This window comes from Bombina bombina, chromosome 7 (assembly GCF_027579735.1).
Source record: "Bombina bombina isolate aBomBom1 chromosome 7, aBomBom1.pri, whole genome shotgun sequence".
Lineage (NCBI taxonomy): Eukaryota > Metazoa > Chordata > Amphibia > Anura > Bombinatoridae > Bombina > Bombina bombina.
Genome location: NC_069505.1, coordinates 576,133,706 through 576,154,277, shown reverse-complemented (window position 1 = coordinate 576,154,277; position 20,572 = coordinate 576,133,706). Strand labels below are relative to the sequence as shown.

The window sequence follows — 20,572 nt, the reverse complement described above, 5'->3', positions numbered from 1 at the left end:
CTGGAGAGGTGTTTCCGGTGCCAGACCGTGCTACAGACATTATTGCACCGCAATGGGAGAGACCGGGAATTCCTTTTTCCCCATCTCCAGTCTTTAGGAAGATGTTCCCGGTGGCTGACTTTATTAAGGAGTCATGGCAGACGGTTCCCAAGGTGGAAGGGGAGATTTCTACACTGGCCAAGAGGATTACTATTCCCATTGAGTATAGTTGCTCTTTCAAAGACCCTTTGGACAAGAAGCTGGAGGCTTTCTTAAAGAAGATGTATATTCATCAGGGTTTGCAATGGCAACCAGCGGTGTGTATTGCTACTGTGACAAGTGCAGCAGCTTATTGGTTTGACGCTTTGTCTGAGACCCTCCAAGCAGAAACTCCTTTGGAGGAGATACAGGATAGGATTAAGGCTCTCAAGTTAGCCAATTCCTTTATCACTGAGGCTTCTTTGCAAGTCATTAAGTTGGGAGCCAAAATATCTGGTTTTGCAATTTTGGTGCGCAGAGCGCTATGGGTGAAATCTTGGTCAGCAGATGTTTCTTCTAAATCTAAGCTTCTGGCAATTCCTTACAAGGGAAATACCTTGTTTGGGCCGGGTTTGTCAGAGATGATTTCCAATATCACGGGTGGTAAAGGATCTTTTTTGCCTCAAGATAAGAAGAACAAATCGAAAGGACGTCAGAGAAATTTTGTAACTTCAGAGGTAAGTCTTCCCCCTCCTCTACCAAGGAGGATCAGCCCAAGCCTTCTTGGAAGCCCAGTCAGTCTTGGAACAAAGGGAAGCAATTTTAGAAGCCCGCAGCTGAATCAAAGTCAGCATGAAGGGTTTGCCCCCAATCCGGGATCGGATCAAGTAGGGGCAGACTCTTTCAGTTTTCTCAGGCTTGAGAGCGAGATGTTCCAGACCCGTGGGTAGTGGACATAGTATCCCATGGGTACAAGTTAGAATTCAAGAACTTCCCTCCCAGGGGCAGATTCCACCTCTCAAGATTATCTGTAGACCAGATAATAAGAGAGGCGTTCTTGAAATGTGTACAGGAGCTTTCCATCCTTGGAGTGATAGTCTTAGTCCCAATTCAGGAACAGGGTCTCAGGTTCTATTCCAACCTATTTGTGGTGCCTAAAAAAGAGGGAACTTTCAGACCTATTCTAGATCTAAAGTTCCTCAACAAATTTCTCAGAATTCCGTCCTTCAAGATGGAGACTATCCGTTCCATTCTGCCTCTGGTTCAACAGGGTCAATTCATGATGACCATAAATCTGAAGGATGCGTACCTACATGTTCCTATTCACAGGGATCATCACAAATTTCTGAGATTTGCCTATCTGGACAAACACTTTCAATTTGTAGTGCTTCCATTTGGCCTAGCCACAGCTCCAAGAATTTTCTCAACGGTCCTGGGAGCTCTGTTGACAGTAATTCGGTCCAGGGGAATTGCAGTGGCACCTTATCTGGACGATATTCTGGTTCAGGCGCCATCCTTTCATCTAGCAGAATCTCACACAGAGATCCTGTTGTCCTTTTCTTCATACCCACGGACGGAAGGTGAATTTGGAAAAAAAATCCCTTATTCCAGCTACAAGGGTGTTCTTCTTAGGAACCATTATAGACTCTCTATCAATGAAGATTTTTCTGACAGAGGTCAGAAGAGCTAAGATTCTTTCCTCTTGCCTAGCTCTACAATTTGCTGTACGGCCATCAGTGGCCCAATGTATGGAAGTAATAGGTCTGATGGTGGCTTCCATGGACATAGTTCCCTTTGCTCAATTCCATTTGAGAGCGCTTCAGTTATGCATGCTCAGTCAATGGAACAGGGACTATGCAGGCCTGTCACAGAGGATAGTTCTGGATCAATCGACAAGAGACTCTCTGCCGTGGTGGCTGTCTCAAGACCACCTGTCCCAGGGGTCATGCTTTCAGAGACCCTCATGGGTGATTGTGACCACGGACACCAGCCTGAGGGGCTGGGGAGCGGTCTGAGACTCGTTGCAGGTGCAGGGGCTCTGGTCTCAGGAGGAATCAACTCTCCCCATAGACATTCTGGAGTTGAGAGTGATCTTCAATGCCTTGATGGCTTGGCCTCAGTTAACTCTAGCCCGTTTTATCAGATTCCAGTCAGACAACATAACCTCAGTGGCTTACATCAACCACCAGGGGGGAACTCGTGAACTCAGAGTTCCTTAGGCATGAAGGAGGTGACGCGAATCATTCAGTGGGTGGAGGCTCACAATTGCTGTCTATCTGCCATCCACATCCCAGGAGTGGACAATTGGGAAGCAGATTTCCTGAGCAGACAGACTTTCCATCCCGGGGAGTGGGAACTCCATCTGAATGTGTTCTCCGAGTTAACAACCAAATGGGGGTCACCGGAATTGGATCTGATGGCGTCTCGTCAGAATGCCAAGCTTACAAAGTACGGTTCAAGGTTAAGAGATCCTCAGGCTTTTCTGATAGATGCTCTGGCAGTTCCTTGGAACTTCAGGGTGGCATATCTGCTTCCTCCGTTTGCTCTCCTTCCACAAGTTATTGCTCGGATCAAGCAAAAGAGAGCGTCGGTGGCCTCGCAGGATCTGGTATGCAGATCTAGTGGAAATGTCGTCTCTACCACCGTGGAGACTCCCTCTGAGGAAGGACCTTCTGCTTCAGGATCCTTTTCTTCATCCAAATCTTGTTTCTTTAAAGCTGACTGCTTGGAGATTGAACGCTTAATTTTATCCAAGCGTGGATTTTCTGAGTCGGTCATTGAGACCATGATTCAGGCTCGTAAGCCTGTCACTAGAAAGATTTACCATATGATATGGCGTAAATATCTTTATTGGTGTGAATCCAAGGGATACAGGAGTCAGGAGTCTAAGAATTTTATCCTTTCTCCAGGAAGGTCTGGAGAAGGGTTTGTCTGTCAGTACTCTGAAAGGTCAAAACTCTCCCCTATCTATTTTGTTGCACAAGCATCTGGTGGATGTGCCAGATGTGCAATATTTTTGTCAGGCCTTGGTCAGAATCAGACCTGTGTTTAAATCTGTTGCTCCACCTTGGAACCTTAACCTTGTTCTTAAAGTTTTGCAACAAACTCCGTTTGAGCCAATGCATTCAATAGATATTAAGTTGTTATCTTGGAAGGTTTTGTTTATTACTGCTATCTCTTCTGAGAGTAGAGTTTCAGAACTCTTGGCTTTGCAGTGCGATTTACCTTATCTCATATTTCATGCTGATAAGGCAGTTCTTCGTACCAAGTTTGGTTTTCTTCCTAAGGTTGTTTCGGTTAGAAATATTAATCAGGAAATTGTTGTTTCTTCTCTGTGTCCTAATCCTTCTTCTCATAAGGAACGTTTGTTGCACAACCTAGATGTGGTGCATGCTCTTAAATTCTATTTGCAGGCAACTAAGGACTTTCGTCAGTCTTCTGCGTTGTTTGTTTGTTTTTCTGGTAAACGTAATGGTCAGAAAGCTACTGCTTTCTACTGCTACTGCTTCTCTTTCTTTCTGGTTGAGAAATATTATTCGTTTGGCGTATGATACTGCTGGACAGCAGCCTACTGAGAAAATCACAGCTCATTCCACAAGGGGTGTTTCTTCTTCTTGGGCCTTTAAGAATAAGGGCTTTGGGGAGCAGATTTGCAAGTCTGCGATTTGGTCTTCTTTACACACTTTTTCAAAATTTAATAAATTTGATACCTTCGGTTGAATGACTGGAGGGTTGTTAGGAAGGGAAGTGATACTCAACAGCTTTGCTGTGGTGCTCTTTGCCTCCTCCTGCTGGCCAGGAGTGTTATTCCCAACAGTAATTGATGACTCTGTGGACTCACCGTATCTAGAAAGAAAGAAATTTATCAGGTAAGCAAACATTTTGTTTTATCTGCACACTTTCTGAGGCTCCAGCTTCTACTATTGAACTTCTGAATAGTGTTTGTTAAATCAAATGTTACATTCGAAATTTTGAATATGGATATTCAATCTGAAGCGGGACATTTGAAGACGAAAGTAACATTCGAAAACCAATACGTGATATCTTGTACAACAAACGGGATCTGTGTAAAACGGGAGAAAACGGAAATTAAGACTACAACATCTAGCAATGGGATTTAGCAATTAAAATGTTAATTTTTATTTCATACACGCATTTTCATAACTAAGTTACAGTAATTTTGTCTCGGGATTTCTATCAGTAATCGGGTATTTGTGATTGGTATTTAATCCTTTGCCAGTCTTGTCAATCAAAATGGGTTTTACAGTATACGGAAGTCCCAAAAATCATGTTATTAAAAATCTTCATACATTAAATGAAATTCGTCAAAGATAAACCTCGTTCTGTACAGTGAGGTTTGGAACTTTTGCCTATATTTTAATCCTTGTCACTTGACTGTTTTAATGATATGCAGCATAATACATGTTAAAATCCCGTTATAAAAGATGTAATAAGTGATCACTTAGTTGTAGGGACATGAAACCCAAAATGTTTTCATTATCCAGATAGAGAATTAATTTTAAACAAAGTTCCCAATTTACTTCTATTATCAAATTTGCTTAGTTCTCATGTTATTCTTTGTTGAAGAGATATCTAGATAGGTAGCGTGCGCATGACAGGAAATTGTGCTGCCATCTAGTGCTCCTGCTAATGTATAACATTAGTACTACATGACAGGAAATAGTGCTGCCATCTAGTGCTCTTGTTAATGTATAACATTAGCACTACATGACAGGAAATAGTGCTGCCATCTAGTGCTCTTGCTAATGTATAACATTAGTACTACATGACAGGAAATAGTGCTGCCATCTAGTGCTCTTGCTAATATATAACATTAGTACTACATGACAGGAAATAGTGCTGCCATCTAGTGCTCTTACTAGTATATAACATTAGCACTACATGACAGGAAATAGTGCTGCCATCTAGTGCTCTTTTTAATGTATAACATTAGTACTACATGACAGGAAATAGTGCTGCCATCTAGTGCTCTTGCTAATGTATAACATTAATACTACATGATAGGAAATAGTGCTGCCATCTAGTGCTCTTACTAGTATATAACATTAGCACTACATGACAGGAAATAGTGCTGCCCTCTAGTGCTCTTGCTAATGTATAACATTAGTACTACATGACAGGAAATAGTGCTGCCCTCTAGTGCTCTTGCTAATGTATAACATTAGTACTACATGACAGGAAATTGTGCTGCCATCTAGTGCTCTTACTAGTATATAACATTAGCACTACATGACAGGAAATAGTGCTGCCATCTAGTTCTCTTGCTAATGTATAACATTAGTACTACATGACAGGAAATAGTGCTGCCATCTAGTGCTCTTGCAAATGTATAACATTAGTACTACATGACAGGAAATAGTGCTGCCATCTAGTGCTCTTGTTAATGTATAACATTAGCACTACATGACAGGAAATAGTGCTGCCATCTAGTGCTCTTGCTAATGTATAACATTAGTACTACCTGACAGGAAATAGTGCTGCCACCTAGTGCTCTTACTAATATATAACATTAGTACTACATGACAGGAAATTGTGCTGCCATCTAGTGCTCTTACTAGTATATAACTTTAGCACTACATGACAGGAAATAGTGCTGCCATCTAGTGCTTTTGCTAATATATAACATTAGTACTACATGACAGGAAATTGTGCTGCCATCTAGTGCTCTTACTAGTATGTAACTTTAGCACTACATGAAAGGAAATAGTGCTGCCATCTAGTGCTCTTGCTAATGTATAACATTAGTACTACATGACAGGAAATAGTGCTGCCCTCTAGGGCTCTTGCTAATTTATAACATTAGTACTACATCACAGGAAATAGTGCTGGCCTCTAGTGCTCTTGCTAATGTATAACATTAGTACTACATGACAGGAAATAGTGCTGCCATCTAGTGCTCTTGCTAATGGATAACATTAGTACTACATGACAGGAAATAGTGCTGCCATCTAGTGCTCTTGCTAATGTATAACATTAGTACTACATGACAGGAAATAGTGCTGCCATCTAGTGCTCTTGCTAATGTATAACATTAGTACTACATGACAGGAAATAGTGCTGCCCTCTAGTGCTCTTGCTAATGTATAACATTAGTACTACATGACAGGAAATAGTGCTGCCATCTAGTGCTCTTGCTAATGTATAACATTAGCACTACATGACAGGAAATTGTGCTGTCATCTAGTGCTCTTGTTAATGTATAACATTAGCACTACATGACAGGAAATTGTGCTGCCATCTAGTGCTCTTGCTAATGTATAACATTAGTACTACATGACAGGAAATAGTGCTGCCCTCTAGTGATCTTGCTAATGTATAACATTAGTACTACATGACAGGAAATAGTGCTGCCATCTAGTGCTCTTGTTAATGTATAACATTAGTACTACATGACAGGAAATTGTGCTGCCATCTAGTGCTCTTGCTAATGCATAACATTAGTACTACATGACAGGAAATAGTGCTGCCCTCTAGTGATCTTGCTAATGTATAACATTAGTACTACATGACAGGAAATTGTGCTGCCATCTAGTGCTCTTGCTAATGTATAACATTAGTACTACATGACAGGAAATTGTGCTGCCATCTAGTGCTGCTGCTAATGTATAACATTGTTGCAAAACTGCTACCATATAATGCTGCAGACACGGGCACATTCCTGAGCTTGCATCCCTGCTTTTCAACAAAGGATAAGAAGAAAACAGAGACAATTTGATAATATAAGTATATTAGAAAGTTGTTTAAAATTGTATGTTCTATCTAAACCACAAAATAAAAATGTGGGGGTTTATGTCCCTTTAATAGAAAAAAAATATTTCCACTCCCGTTTTTTTCCAATATTAAAAAGAAAACTCAGAACAATTGCAATCAACTCCTTAGTTAGCAAGGAATCCTAAAGCAAAAGCGGCATGCTCTAACAAATAAGACCCTTTTATTTTTGCTTTGGAATGTCCCTTTAATTCATAGGCCTCTAATAAAACATGTATATGACAGAGGAAATAGACCCAGTCTACACCACTGATTTGCAGATGAGTCTCTTGTGTTCTTCTGCACAGGGGATCTTATATCCATGGGGGGCAAGGACTTGTCTCTGGGAGATTACACCCCCGCATGGAAGGTACAGAGACGACTTACTCACTCCGCCCTTCAGGGACGCATGCGCAGGGACCTTAATGACTTGTTGTGTGGAGAAGCCCGAAAGCTGTGCCAGGTAAGAATATGGATAGAAAGTGTAACAGACAGGTGAGTGGTTTGTGGGTAGGTGAGTTTAAAGGGATAGGGAAGCAAATTAAAGGTCATGGTTCAGATGGAGCATGCAATTGTAAGACATTTTTCAATTTACTTCTAATATCAAATGTTCTCCGTTCTCTTGATATTCTTTGTTGAAAAGCATACTTAGGTAGGATCAGGAGCAGCAATGCACTAATGGGAGCTGGCTGCTGATTGGTGGCTGCACGCATATGCTCATGCCACTGCCTCACCAGATATGCTATTTAGCTATCTTCCAGTAGTGCATTGCTGCTCTGATTTTAACCCATGCAAATTCAAATACAGTTATAAGCGATCAATAGTGCAATAATAAAATGCTGTAAAACGATCTTGGTGTTGGCAATGACCAGAACTGAGGAATAATAAAAATAAGGGTCACTTTATCGATAACACACAACATACTCAAAATGAAAAAGATGAATTATTAGTCTGGGTTTTTTGTTGTAGCATTTCACACCATTAATTTAAATGAAATAATGAAAATAATAGCTCCCACTTTTGGCTACATTTAGCCACCAATCAGCAAGCTCTACCTAGGTGCTGAACTAAAGGGCTGGCTCCTAAGCTTACACTCCTGCTTTTTCAAGTAAAGATACCAAGAGAACTAAGAAAAAATGATAATAGGAGTCAATTAGAAAGTTGTTTAAAATTACTGCTCTATCTGAATCATTAAAGGACCATAATACCCAAATGTTTTAACACTTGAAAGTGATGCAGCATAGCTGTAAAAAGCTGACTAGAAAATATCACCTGAACATCTCTATGTAAAAAAGAAAGATATTTTACCTCAAAAGTTCCTCAGTAGCCACATCCCATTGTAAAGGACTTCTAAGCAGCAAATCAGTATGTCTGTCCCGGGACAGCGGAAGGAGCGAGCTTTCGTGCACACTCATCTTATTTCCCTATTCAGTGTAAGGAAGTTTACTATGAAATCTCATGAGAGTTAAGTGAAATCTCATGAGATCACAGTAAAAGAATTCATGACCTCAGCACTGCTGATGCTGATTGGCTGCTGTTCATTTCTTCATTTTTTTTTATTTTTTTTTACCTGCAGCTGGACAGCAGCTGAGTATAATTTTTTTTTACACAGCGCTTACTCTGGTGAGCTGAGGAAATTGTGAGGTAAAATATCTTCCTTTTTTACATAGAGATATTCAGGTGATATTTTCCTGTCAGCTTTTTACAGTTATACTGCATCAGTTTCAAGTGATTTAGCATATGAGTATTATGTCCCTTTAAGGAAAACATTTGGGTTTCATATCATTTTAATAAGAACCTCACATGCAATAATGCTGAAAACACACAGATAACAGTATATACCAGGCATAATCTGCTGTAATTCCTACCCGTCATAACCGGTAACTTTTACGTTTGTTAGGCAGAAGACTCCCGGCTAGATTACGAGTTGTGCGTTAGGGTTAAAAAGCAGCGTTAAGAGGTCCTAATGCTGCTTTTTAACGCCCACTGGTATTACGAGTCTTGCATGTACAGGTGTACTGCTCACTTTTTTGGTCAGACTCGAAAATACCGCAAATCCACTTACGTCAATTCCGTATCCTATATTTTCTATGGGACTTGCATAACGCTGGTATTATGAGTCTAACCAAAAGTGAGCGGTACAGCCTCTCCTGTCAAGACTGATACCGCATTTAAAAGTCAGTAGTTAAGAGTTTTATGGGCTAACGCCGTAGCATAAAACTCTTAACTAAAGTGCTAAAAAGTACACTAACACCCATAAACTACCTATTAACCCCTAAACCGAGGCCCCCCACATCGCAAACACTAAAATACAATTTTTAACCCCTAATCTGCCGAACCGGACATCGCCGCCACTATAAAAAATACATTAACCCCTAAACCGCCGCACTCCCGCATCTCAAACACTAGTTTAATTTTATTAACCCCTAATCTGCCATCCCTAACATCGCCGACACCTACCTACATTTATTAATCCCTAATCTGCAGCCCACAAAGTCGCCGCAACTATATTAAAGTTATTAACCCCTAAATCTAAGTCTAACCCTAACACCCCCCTAACTTAAATATAATTTAAATAAATCTAAATAAAATTACTACAATTCACTAAATAATTCCTATTTAAAACTAAATACCTGTAAAATAAACCCTAAGATAGCTACAATATAACTAATAGTTACATTGTATCTAGCTTCGGGCTTATTTTTATTTTATAGGCAACTTTGTATTTATTTTAACTAGGTACAATAGTTATTAACTATTTAATAGCTACCTAGTTAAAATAAAGTCAAATTTACCTGTAAAATAAATCCTAACCTAAGTTACAATTACACCTAACACTACACTATAATTAAATTAATTACCTTAACTAAATACAATTAAATACAATTTAAAAAAATTATCTAAAGTACGAAAAACCCCCACTAAATTACAGAAAATAATAAAATAATTACAAGTTTTTTAAACTAATTACACCTAATCTAATCCCCCTAATAAAATAAAATAGCCCCCCAAAATAATAAAAATCCCTACCCTAAATTACAAATAGCCCTTAAAAGGGCCTTTTGCGGGGCATTGCCCCAAAGTAATCAGCTCTTTTACCTGTAAAAAAAGTACAATACCCCTCCCCAACATTAAAACCCACCACCCACACACCCAACCCTACTCTAAAACCCACCCAACTCCCTCTTAATAAAACCTAACACTAACCCCTTGAAGATCACCCTACCTTGAGAAGTCTTCACCCAACCGGCCGAAGTCCTCAACGAAGCCGGGCGAAGTGGTCCCTCCAGACGGGCAGAAGTCTTCATCCAAGCCGGGAAGAAGAGGTCCTCTAGACGGGCAGAAGTCTTCATCCAGGCGGCATCTTCTGTCTTCATCCATCCGGCGCGGAGCGGCTCCATCTTCAAGACATCTGACGCGGAGCATCCTCTTCAAACGAAGTCCAACTGAAGAATGAAGGTTCCTTTAAATGACGTCATCCAAGATGGCGTCCCTTGAATTCCTATTGGCTGATAGAATTCTATCAGCCAATCGGAATTAAGGTAGAAAAAATCCTATTGGCTGATGCAATCAGCCAATAGGATTGAGCTTGCATTCTATTGGCTGACCCAATCAGCCAATAGAATGCCAGCTCAATCCTATTGGCTGATTGGATCAGCCAATAGGATTGAACTTCAATTTTTAACCTTAATTCCGATTGGCTGATAGAATTCTATCAGCCAATCGGAATTTAAGGGACGCCATCTTGGATGACGTCATTTAAAGGAACCTTCATTCTTCAGTTGGACTTATTTTGAAGAGGATGCTCCGCGTCGGATGTCTGGAAGATGGACCCGCTCCGCGCCGGATGGATGAAGACAGAAGATGCCGCCTGGATGAATACTTATGCCCGTCTGGAGGACCTCTTCTTCCTGGCTTCGATGAAGACTTCTGCAAGTCTGGAGGACCACTTCTGCCGGCTTCGTTGACGACTTCGGCCCGGTTGGGTGAAGACTTCTCAAGGTAGGGTGATCTTCAAGGGGTTAGTGTTAGGTTTTATTAAGGGGGGATTGGGTGGGTTTTAGAGTAGGGTTGGGTGTGTGGGTGGTGGGTTTTAATGTTGGGGGGGTATTGTATTTTTTTTTACAGGTAAAAGAGCTGATTACTTTGGGGCAATGCCCCGCAAAAGGCCCTTTTAAGGGCTATTTGTAATTTAGTGTAGGGTAGGGCTTTTTATTGTTTTGGGGGGCTTTTTTATTTTATTAGGGGGATTAGATTAGGTGTAATTAGTTTAAAAAAACTTGTAATATTTTATTATTTTCTGTAATTTAGTTTTTTTTTTGTACTTTAGATATTTTTTTTAAATTGTATTTGATTGTATTTAGTTAAGGTAATTAATTTAATTATAGTGTAGTGTTAGGTGTACAGTTAATAACTATTTAATAACTATTGTACCTAGTTAAAATAAATACAAACTTGCCTGTAAAATAAAAATAAATCCTAAGCTAGCTACAATGTAACTATTAGTTATAGTGTAGCTATCTTAGGGTTTATTTTATAGGTAAGTATTTAGTTTTAAATAGGAATAATTTAGTTAATGATAGTATGTTTTATTTAAATGTATTAAAATTATATTTAAGTTAGGGGGGTGTTAGGGTTTAGACTTAGGTTTAGGGGTTAATAACTTTATTATAGTGACGGCGATGTTGGGGGGCAGCAGATTAGGGGTTAATAAGTGTAGGTAGGTGGCGGCGACATTGGGGGCGGCAGATTAGGGGTTAATAAATATAATGTAGGTGTCGGCGACGTTGGGGGCAGCAGATCAGGGGTTCATAAGTATAATGTAGGTGGCGGCGGTGTCCGGAGCGGCAGATTAGGGGTTAATAATAAAATGCAGGTGTCGGCGATGTTGGGGGCGGCGGATTAGGGGTTAATAATAAAATGCAGGTGTCGGCGATGTTGGGGGCGGCGGATTAGGGGTTAGTAAGTGTAAGATTAGGGGTGTTTAGACTCGGGTTCATGTTAGGGTGTTAGGTGTAGACATAACTTTTATTTCCCCATAGGAATCAATGGGGCTGCGTTAAGAGCTGAACGCTGCTTTTTTGCAGGTGTTAGGTTTTTTTTTCAGCCGGCTCTCCCCCATTGATTCCTATGGGGAAATCGTGCACAAGCACGTTTTGCCAGCTCACCGCTGACTTAAGCAGCGCTGGTATTGAGGTGAGATGTGGAGCTAAATTTTGCTCTCCGCTCACTTTTCTGCGGCTAATGCCGGGTTTGTAAAAACCCGTAATACCAGCGCTGTCTGTAGGTGAGCGGTGTGGGAAAACTGCTCGTTAGCACCGCACCCCTGTTACCGCAAAACTCGTAATCTAGGTGTCCATCTGTTAATGGCTCCCTTTATTTTATATTTTAAAAGCTGTCTCTTATTCCTCTCACACACCCTAGCACATCTGGTAATATAAATATAATATTCACAACAGATATCACTTTACAATAAATAAATTAGTAGTTATTAAAGGGACATGAAACCCAAGATTTTTCTTTCATGATACAGATAGAACAAGCAATTTCTTTATATTTCTTTTCTATCCTATTTCTTCTACCTCTCCCCATGCCTCATCTATTTTCTCTCCATTTTTTATTTTCTTTTTCTCTTCCTTACTCAATTCATCAGTTATCTCCCACTGTGTCGCTCTTCTACGGTTGTCACCCAGCCAGTATTTCACCAAAGTAGCCATCATTTTTAAGGTTCAGATCAAAGTTGAAAATAAATTTTAAATATAGAAATAAAGATGCTATCAAAGTCAAAGTTCTCCTAAGTGTGTTAGAATCTTTTTATAAACTAAAGATAATTTAAAATCAGTCAAAGCAGCTTTAGTTTCTAATTGATGCTGTAAAATTGTTTATGCAAATTTATGCAAATGAGCATGGCTGTTAAAAGGTAAAAGTGGCCACCCTACACTCTTCCTGAAGGGATTCTGGAAATTAAGAAACCCCTATGTTTCAGCGTGAGTTAGTTTGCTTGAGCCTTATTTAACATAATGAAAAATAACTGCATAAGAAAGAGCAGCAAATATACAAGTAAAATATATTTATTGCATTAAAGGGGCAGTAAACTAGTGGCAGGCGTATACATTAAAGGATTGCAGAGGATTTTTATTTAAAAGTTCATTTTTCCAGAACGCCGCTTCTTGCTCTACTGAGCGGGTCTGTTTTTTCCTAAGCGCATCTCGGCAACACTGTCTAGTCACAGCGTGCCCGGTCGCATCGTTAAACTGAATGTAGCTCGCTCCTGCTACTAGAACAGAGCGGGAGCCAGCTACATTTAGTTTAAATCAACTGTTTTTATTGAATTTTCGAACAAGTGTACAGAGAATAAATTTGCACATATAATTTTACATCTCAATTTTCATTGTGTCAGTAACAGAGACACAAGTTTAGAAAGTATTTTTTACAGCAAAATATGTCAACATTTCGTTCAACAGGTGGCTACATTTAGTTTAATGGCGTGACCGGGCACGCTGTGACTAGACAGTGTTGCCACGATCCGCTGAGGAAAAACCAGACCCCCTCAGTAGAACAAGGAGTAGCGTTCTGGAAAAATGAACTTTTAAATAAAAATCCTTTAACCCCTTAATGACAACTGACGTACCAGGTACGTCATGCATTAACAAGCAGTTAGTGACAATGGACGTACCTGGTACGTCAGTTGTCTAAGAGAGTGCTGGAGCGATCGCAATCGCTTCCAGCAGCTCTCAGGGTATTGCAGTGATGCCTCGATATTGAGGCATCCTGCAATACCATTTAAAAAGCATCCAATGCAGAGAGAGCCACTCTGTGGCCCTCTCTGCACCGGTAGCGATGGGGCCGTTCGTTGGTGGGTGGGAGCTTACAGGGAGGAGGGTGGGCGGCCATCGCTATTGTGCACTCCGGGTGCCGGGAGCGTGCGGGGGCCTGCGTGCGCGCGCGCGTGCGTGTGTGTGTGTGTGTGCGCGCGCGCGCAGCAATCACTGCCACCAATGAATTTTGTTAAGAGGGAGGGGGGGGCAGCAAACTGTAAAAATTTTTTAATAATAATACGATCTAGTAGGGTTAGGGGGGTGGGGGTACTAGGGGGGGGGGCAGCTACACTACAGAAAAAATGAAAAAAATATTTAAAAGTAAAAAAAAACCACTTTATTTTTTGGGGGAAAACCGGGTACTGGCAGACAGCTGCCAGTACCCAAGATGGTGGCAAATCGGTAGGTGGGGAGGGTTAGAGAGGTGTTGGGGGGGATCAGGGAGGTTGGGGGTTAAGGCAGGGGTCCATCACAGCTGAATAATTAAAAAAACAAACAAAAAAAAACACCTTTTATTTTAGTACTCGGCAGACTTTCTGCCAGTACTTAAGATGGCGGGACAATTGTGGGGTGGGGGAGGGAAGAGAGCTGTCTGGGAGGGATCAGGGGGTGGGATGTGTCAGGTGGGAGGCTAATCTCTACACTAAAGCTAAAATTACCCTGCAAGCTCTCTACAAGCTACCTAATTAACCCCTTCACTGCTGGGCTTAATACAAGTGTGGTGCGCGAGCAGCATTTAGCGGCTCTCCTAATTGCCAAAAAGCAACGCCAAAGCCATATATGTCTGCTATTTCTGAACAAAGGAGATCCCAGAGAAGCATTTACAAACCATTTGTGCCATAATTGCACAAGCTGTTTGTAATAATTTAAGTGAGAAACCTAAAATTGTGAAAAATGTCACTTTTTTTTTTATTTGCTCGCATTTGGCGGTGAAATGGTGCATGAAATATACCAAAATCAATACTTTGGGTTGTCTACTACACTACACTAAAGCTAAAATTAACCCTTCAAGGTCCCTACAAGATCCCTAATTAACCCCTTCACTGCTGGGCATAATACACGTGTGGTGCGCAGCTGCATTTAGCGGCCTTCTAATTACCAAAAAGCAACGCCAAGCCATATATGTCTGCTATTTCTGAACAAAGGGGATCCCAGAGAAGCATTTACAACCATTTGTGCCATAATTGCACAAACGGTTGTAAATAATTTCAGTGAGAAACCTAAAGTTTGTGACAAAATTTGTGATAAAGTGAACAATTTTTTTTATTTGCTCGCATTTGGCAGTGAAATGGTGGCATGAAATATACCAAAATGGGCATAAATCAATACTTTGGGTTGTCTTCTAAAAAAAAAATATATAACATGTCAAGGGATATTCAGGGATTCCGGACAGATATCAGTGTTCCAATGTAACTAGCGCTAATTTTGAAAAAAGTGGTTTGGAAATAGCAAAGTTCTACTTTGTACTTATTGCCCTATAACTTGCAAAAAAGCAAACAACATGTAACCATTGGGTATTCTAAACTCAGGACAAAATTTAGAAACTATTAGCATGGGTGTTTTTTGGTGGTTGTAGATGTGTAACAGATTTTGGAGGTCAAAGTTAGAAAAAGTGTGTTTTTTTTTCATTTTTTCCTCATATTTTATATATTTTTTATATTAAATTATAAGATGTGATGAAAAAAATGGTATCTTTAGAAAGTCCATTTAATGGCGAGAAAAACGGTATATAATATGTGTGGGTACAGTAAATGAGTAAGAGGAAAATTACAGCTAAACACAAACACTGCAGAAATTAAAAAAATAGCCATTGTCATTAACGGTAAGAAAATTGAAAAATGGTCCGGTCATTAAGGGGTTAATGTATACATCTGCCACTAAGCTAATGTTATATAATTCTGCACTATAACATTAGTTTGTAAGTTTACTGCCCCTTTAAAAAAGATGAAGTTTAAGCTGTGTAAATTAACTTTGAAACTAAAAAGGAAAATAATGTTTGTAAATAGCTCATCCCTAGGGACTGGTTTCTCATTGTCTTGAAAGGTCAAGTACTACAGCTCTATTGGTGGGCAGGAACAAAACTTCACTAGCTTAAAAAATATTTTTTTTATTTATTACGGGAAGATTATATTTTTTAAAATACCAACTACTTGATGCAGTGACTTAAAAAAATACCCAGAATTTAATGTTTCTGTACATTTTTTTCTCTGACTGTTAAGGATTATCTTCACAAAGTTGGATCCCCCGTGGATATTTCAGAAGATTTCTCTCTGCGAACTTGTAGAGTTATTGCAATACTGACATTTGGCTCTACAGTGAGTACGAGACGATAGCTCACGCGCATTTCTCTCTTTATAACTTTCTAGTTTATTTATTTTCTCTATTTTATTTAATTTCATTATTATTATTTTCATTATATTTTTGACATACTTCATTTTTACATTTATTTGTGTTTATATATTATTTTCATTATATTTTTGACATACTTCATTTTTACATTTATTTGTGTTTTATATATTTAAGAGCCCCACTCTCATTATTTTTAAAGGGTCACCAAATTCCAGCCGGGTACGTTAGTAAGGTGCACAATGACACTGATTCATGGTAAAAAAAAATTGCAGATAGATAAAAACGGACTAGAGGGTAGATTTATTAATGGTCGAGCCAAGCGGATCTCTGTAGCGAATCATGTCCGCTTGGCCTTGCTAAATGTAACATTGCACAAGCATTTCTAGTAAAATGCTTTTGCAATCCCGCCCCCTGCTCACTGGTGGAGAAAGGGCCGTCTATCATCCCGATCGGATTGGGATGATTTCAGGTCCGCAACCAAAAGATGGCAGAGAAGTTAAGGAGCGGCGGTCTTACAACCGCTGCTTCTTAATTTCCGTTTCTGGTGGACCAGAAACGATGGGGCTTCAATGCAGCATCCGCTGCTTAATAAATCGACCCCTATATATCAAGTGATTTTGTAAAGAGTGATGATTTGTGGATTGGGTAAACAGAGTACAATAAGTGTAATTATTTGTCATTTTGATTAATGTTAGTGAATTTATTTTATACTATCCCAATTGTAATAGGATTGCAATCAGAAAGTGATGTTATTCAGTGCTGCTCTAAAATGTTTAGCCACAACCCAAATTACCCAGCATGCCATTGGATTACCTTAACTCTGTGACATGCCCAGTACTTACCCACAAAGCAATTTACTCATACTAATAGTCTGCTGTCCCCACCCCTGAGGTGCTTGCTTTAATTAACCAGCATTAGACAACTTTTTTTTAATCAAATAACTCATTTTCAGAATATATGAAATCCTTAAGAGCATGCCTGTACAGTACAACATATAATAACATTGTTAACCATAAAGACAAAATAAAAACAACATTTTCAGACCTTTACGTTTACTTATAAAAATAAAGATGATTACATATCAAGAGGGTGAAACACATTCTCAAGATACACGAAGACCCTAAGGACATGCTTGTATAGTATAAAATATAATAAACCTCCATTTTTTTAAAGAAATAACTTAAGCCTATCTCCTATCATCAAATAGTTGAGAAGAAGAAAAAGGAACCCCCAATGATAAGTTGTGGCCCTCTCTTGGACTAGGGCTAAGGTTTAGGTCTAGAGTAAAGGCTAGAGTTAGGTATAATGATAAAGGTATCATTATAAAGGGTTACGGCTTGGGTTAGGTGTAGGAAATATGGTTAGGGTGAGTGTAGGGAAATACTCAGGGTTAGTTGTAGAAGAGAAGGTTATGTCTATGGTTAGGTGTAGGAAATATGGTTAGGATAAAGTTTAGGAAATATGGTTAGGATAAGGTTTAGAAAATATGGTTAGGGTGAGGTGTAGGAAATACTCTTAGGATTAGTCTTAATAGATAAGGTTATGTTTAGGGTTAGGTGTAGGAAATATGGTTAGGATAAGGTGTAGGAAATATGGTTAGGATTAAGGTTTAGGAAATATTGTTAGGGTTAGTTGTAGGAAATATGGCTAAGGTTAGTTGTAGGAAATATTGCTAAGGTTAGGTGTAGGAAATATGATTAGGATTAGTTTCAGGACATAAGGTTAGGAATATAGATTAAATGTCTGTGTGCACTCAAGTTTCTTGTTTTTAATATTTTGTATGTGGGTTCTCATATTTTTAATGATTTTAAAATGAACACTTTATGGAACTTTTTATACATTATGGATTGTGCTTGGAGTGCAGAGTACACTTTAGGGTTATAGCTATAGTTAGGGCTAGGATTCATTGTAGAAAATAAAATTAGGGTTAGTTGTGGGAGATAAAGTTGGGGTGAGAGGGCTATTGTAAGGTTTAGAAAGTAAGGTTAGAGCTAAGTTAGGGCTGGGTTTAGGCCTATGTTTAAGGTTAGTTCTAGGGTAAGGGCAAAAGCTATGGAAAGGGGTATTTCCATCTAAAGGGGAGGAGAGTCCATGGTTTCATTCATTACTATTGGGAATTAAGAACCTGGCCACCAGGAGGAGGCAAAGACGACCCAGCCAAAGGCTTAAATACCTCCCCCACTTCCCTCATCCCCCAGTCATTCTTTGCCTTTCATCACTGGAGGATGGCAGAGAAGTGCCGGAGTTTCGGAGTAGTCTCTTATGGAGGGTAGTACTCTTCGCATTGGGACTGGCGTTCTAAGTAGTCCTGTCAGCCTCTCAGTGAGAGCCTGGGCGAAAGTTAGAGTCCGCAGATGCAGGGAGAGTCTTTCTGCGAAACCATCCCGACTCATATTAAACAGCTCCACAAGCAATCAGTGTTGACGAGTTTCGCTGCCTGCTTTCTACACTCAAAGTCCATGTAAGCAGCGAGGCTACTAACCTGTTACACTTAAAGGGCCGTGTTCCTGTTCCACGGCGTAGATTCTTGCAAGATCGTTTCATTTTTTATTAATATGATAACATAGAAGACAGGGTTACAATGTGGCGCCTTTTTATCTTTACAGAATCAAGGGTTAATATTCCTGGAAAGGGGATTATTGAACAGGGGAGGTTATACATGATATTGTTTATTGTGTCATTGCTGCGTTATGTGTGAGATGAGGCTCTGGCAATGTGTGGAACTTTCAGTGTTACTTGCGGGAATATTCCATGGCCATTTTTTGGCGCATTTCCCTAGTGCAGGGGCGGTCCTGCAAGGCATGCCATGTGACTGGGTGTGGCTATCTCTCCTTCTCTGTTGATCTGTGATGCAGGGGACATAAACGGTTTCTGGAGTCCGGGTCCTAGGAGGTGGTGAGTGCCCCGACCATTGGCAGTATAAAGGTGCCCCTTTTTGTAAATTAAGTTAGTCTAACAACAGCACAAGCTATGGAGGACTCTGACACGTTAGAGGGCTCTCCCTCTTTAACAAAGTCTTATTCCTGAGGAGGTTCTGGTAGATCAGCCTGCTCAACTATGTTCCACATGCCTTGATAAAGTCACAACATCTAAATATAAACGGATGTCTAGTACTACTGAGCCGTCCACCTCTGAGGGTTCTTTGTCCCGTGAGGTGCGTTCCCTGCATTCATTGCCGATTGCACATGCAGCTCTCCGGGGTTCAACCGTTACTCTTCGGGAGAGATTCGTTGGCCGTCAGACTTTGCAGACCAACTGAAATCGGCGGTTTTCAAAGTGTTCCATGCCTTACCACGTTCTGCTAAGCGCAAGCGTAGGGTGTATCATGACGGGCCTGGCCCAGGGTTTTCCTCGCCGATGGAAGATCCAAATGCTCTATACGAAGACGTGGCCCTCTCTGAGTCTCGGAGGAGGCCCCTTCTGGGTCGGAGGTCCGTGTCATCTAAACCTCCCGGCTGCGGAGGAGCCTGGTTATAGGTTTAGGATGGAAAATTTGAGTTTCTGCTGCGGCAGGTGCTTGCTACTCTGGAGGTTCTGGAACCTAAGATCCTGGAGGAACCTGCGATTCCTAAGCTTTACAAGGTATATGAGGACAGGGGTAGTGGCCTCAGATTTTCCCGGTTCCGTTTAAGATGGCAAATATTATTAAGAAATGAATGGGAGCTATTAGGTTCGCCCTTTTCCCCTTCTTCTTCTTTAAAAAACTGTTCCCCTGTTCCAGACTCTCAGCTTGAGCTGTGGGGGATCATTCCCAAGGTGGATGGGTCTATCTCTACGCTAGCGAAGCCGACAACTATTCCCCTCGAGGATAGTTTCGTCGTTTAAAGAGCCCATGGATAAAAAGCTGGAAAACATGTTGAGAAAGATGTTTCAGCACACGGATTTTTGGTTTTTCAGCCCGCAGCGGCAGTTGCCGGAGCTGCAACATATTGGTGTGAATCCCTGTGTGAAATGGTCGAAGGGGGAGACATCTCTTGATGAGATACAGGAGAATATTAAGGCACCAAAGGAAGCCAATTCTTTCATCTGTGATGCTAATATGCAAGTTATTCACCTAATTGCTAATGGTGGCAGGTTTTTCTTTTTAGCACGCAGGGCTCTGTGGCTAAAATCTTGGTCTGCGGACATGACCTCCAAGTCAAGGCTGTTGTCTCTGCCTTTCAAGGAACGATCCTGTTCAGTCCAGGATTGGATTCGATCATATCCATGGTTACGGGAGGCTAGGGAGCTTTCCTACTGCAGGATAAGAAGGCTAAGCTCAAGGGATCTACTTTTCGTCCCTTTTGTGTGGACAAGGCCCAGCGCCAGCAGCCTCCTGCGAAAGTGGATAAGGTCCAAGGGATCTTGGAAGCTGGCTCAATCTTGGAACAAGCCTAAGGCAGAACAAGAAGCCCGCCGAGAAAAAATTGTCATGAAGGGGCGGCCCCCGACCGGTCTCCGGATCACGTAGGGGGCAGATTATCCTCAATTCTCAGACGCATGGTTGCAGGACGTTCAGGACCCTTGGGGTTCTAGAGGTTGTCTCCCAAGGTTACAGGATACGGTTCAGATCCCATCCACCGAGGGCAGATTCCTCCTGTCAAACCTGTCTTCAAGACCCAGAGAAGAGAGAGGCCTTTCTAGAGTGTGTGAGAGATCTCGCCTCTTTCGGGGTCATCGTACCAGTACCCCCTAGCAGA

At 40.7% G+C, this 20,572-nt stretch overlaps 1 protein-coding gene across 1 annotated transcript in view; it reads left to right on the top strand.

Moving 5' to 3' along the window:
* The window catches only part of LOC128636591 (complement C4-B-like), a 216,847-nt gene that overhangs the window by 13,342 nt on the left and 182,933 nt on the right, over nt 1-20,572 (top strand). The window contains 2 exon segments of the mRNA XM_053689585.1: nt 7,035-7,189; nt 15,764-15,859. Coding sequence (XP_053545560.1) covers nt 7,035-7,189; nt 15,764-15,859 — 251 coding nt within the window.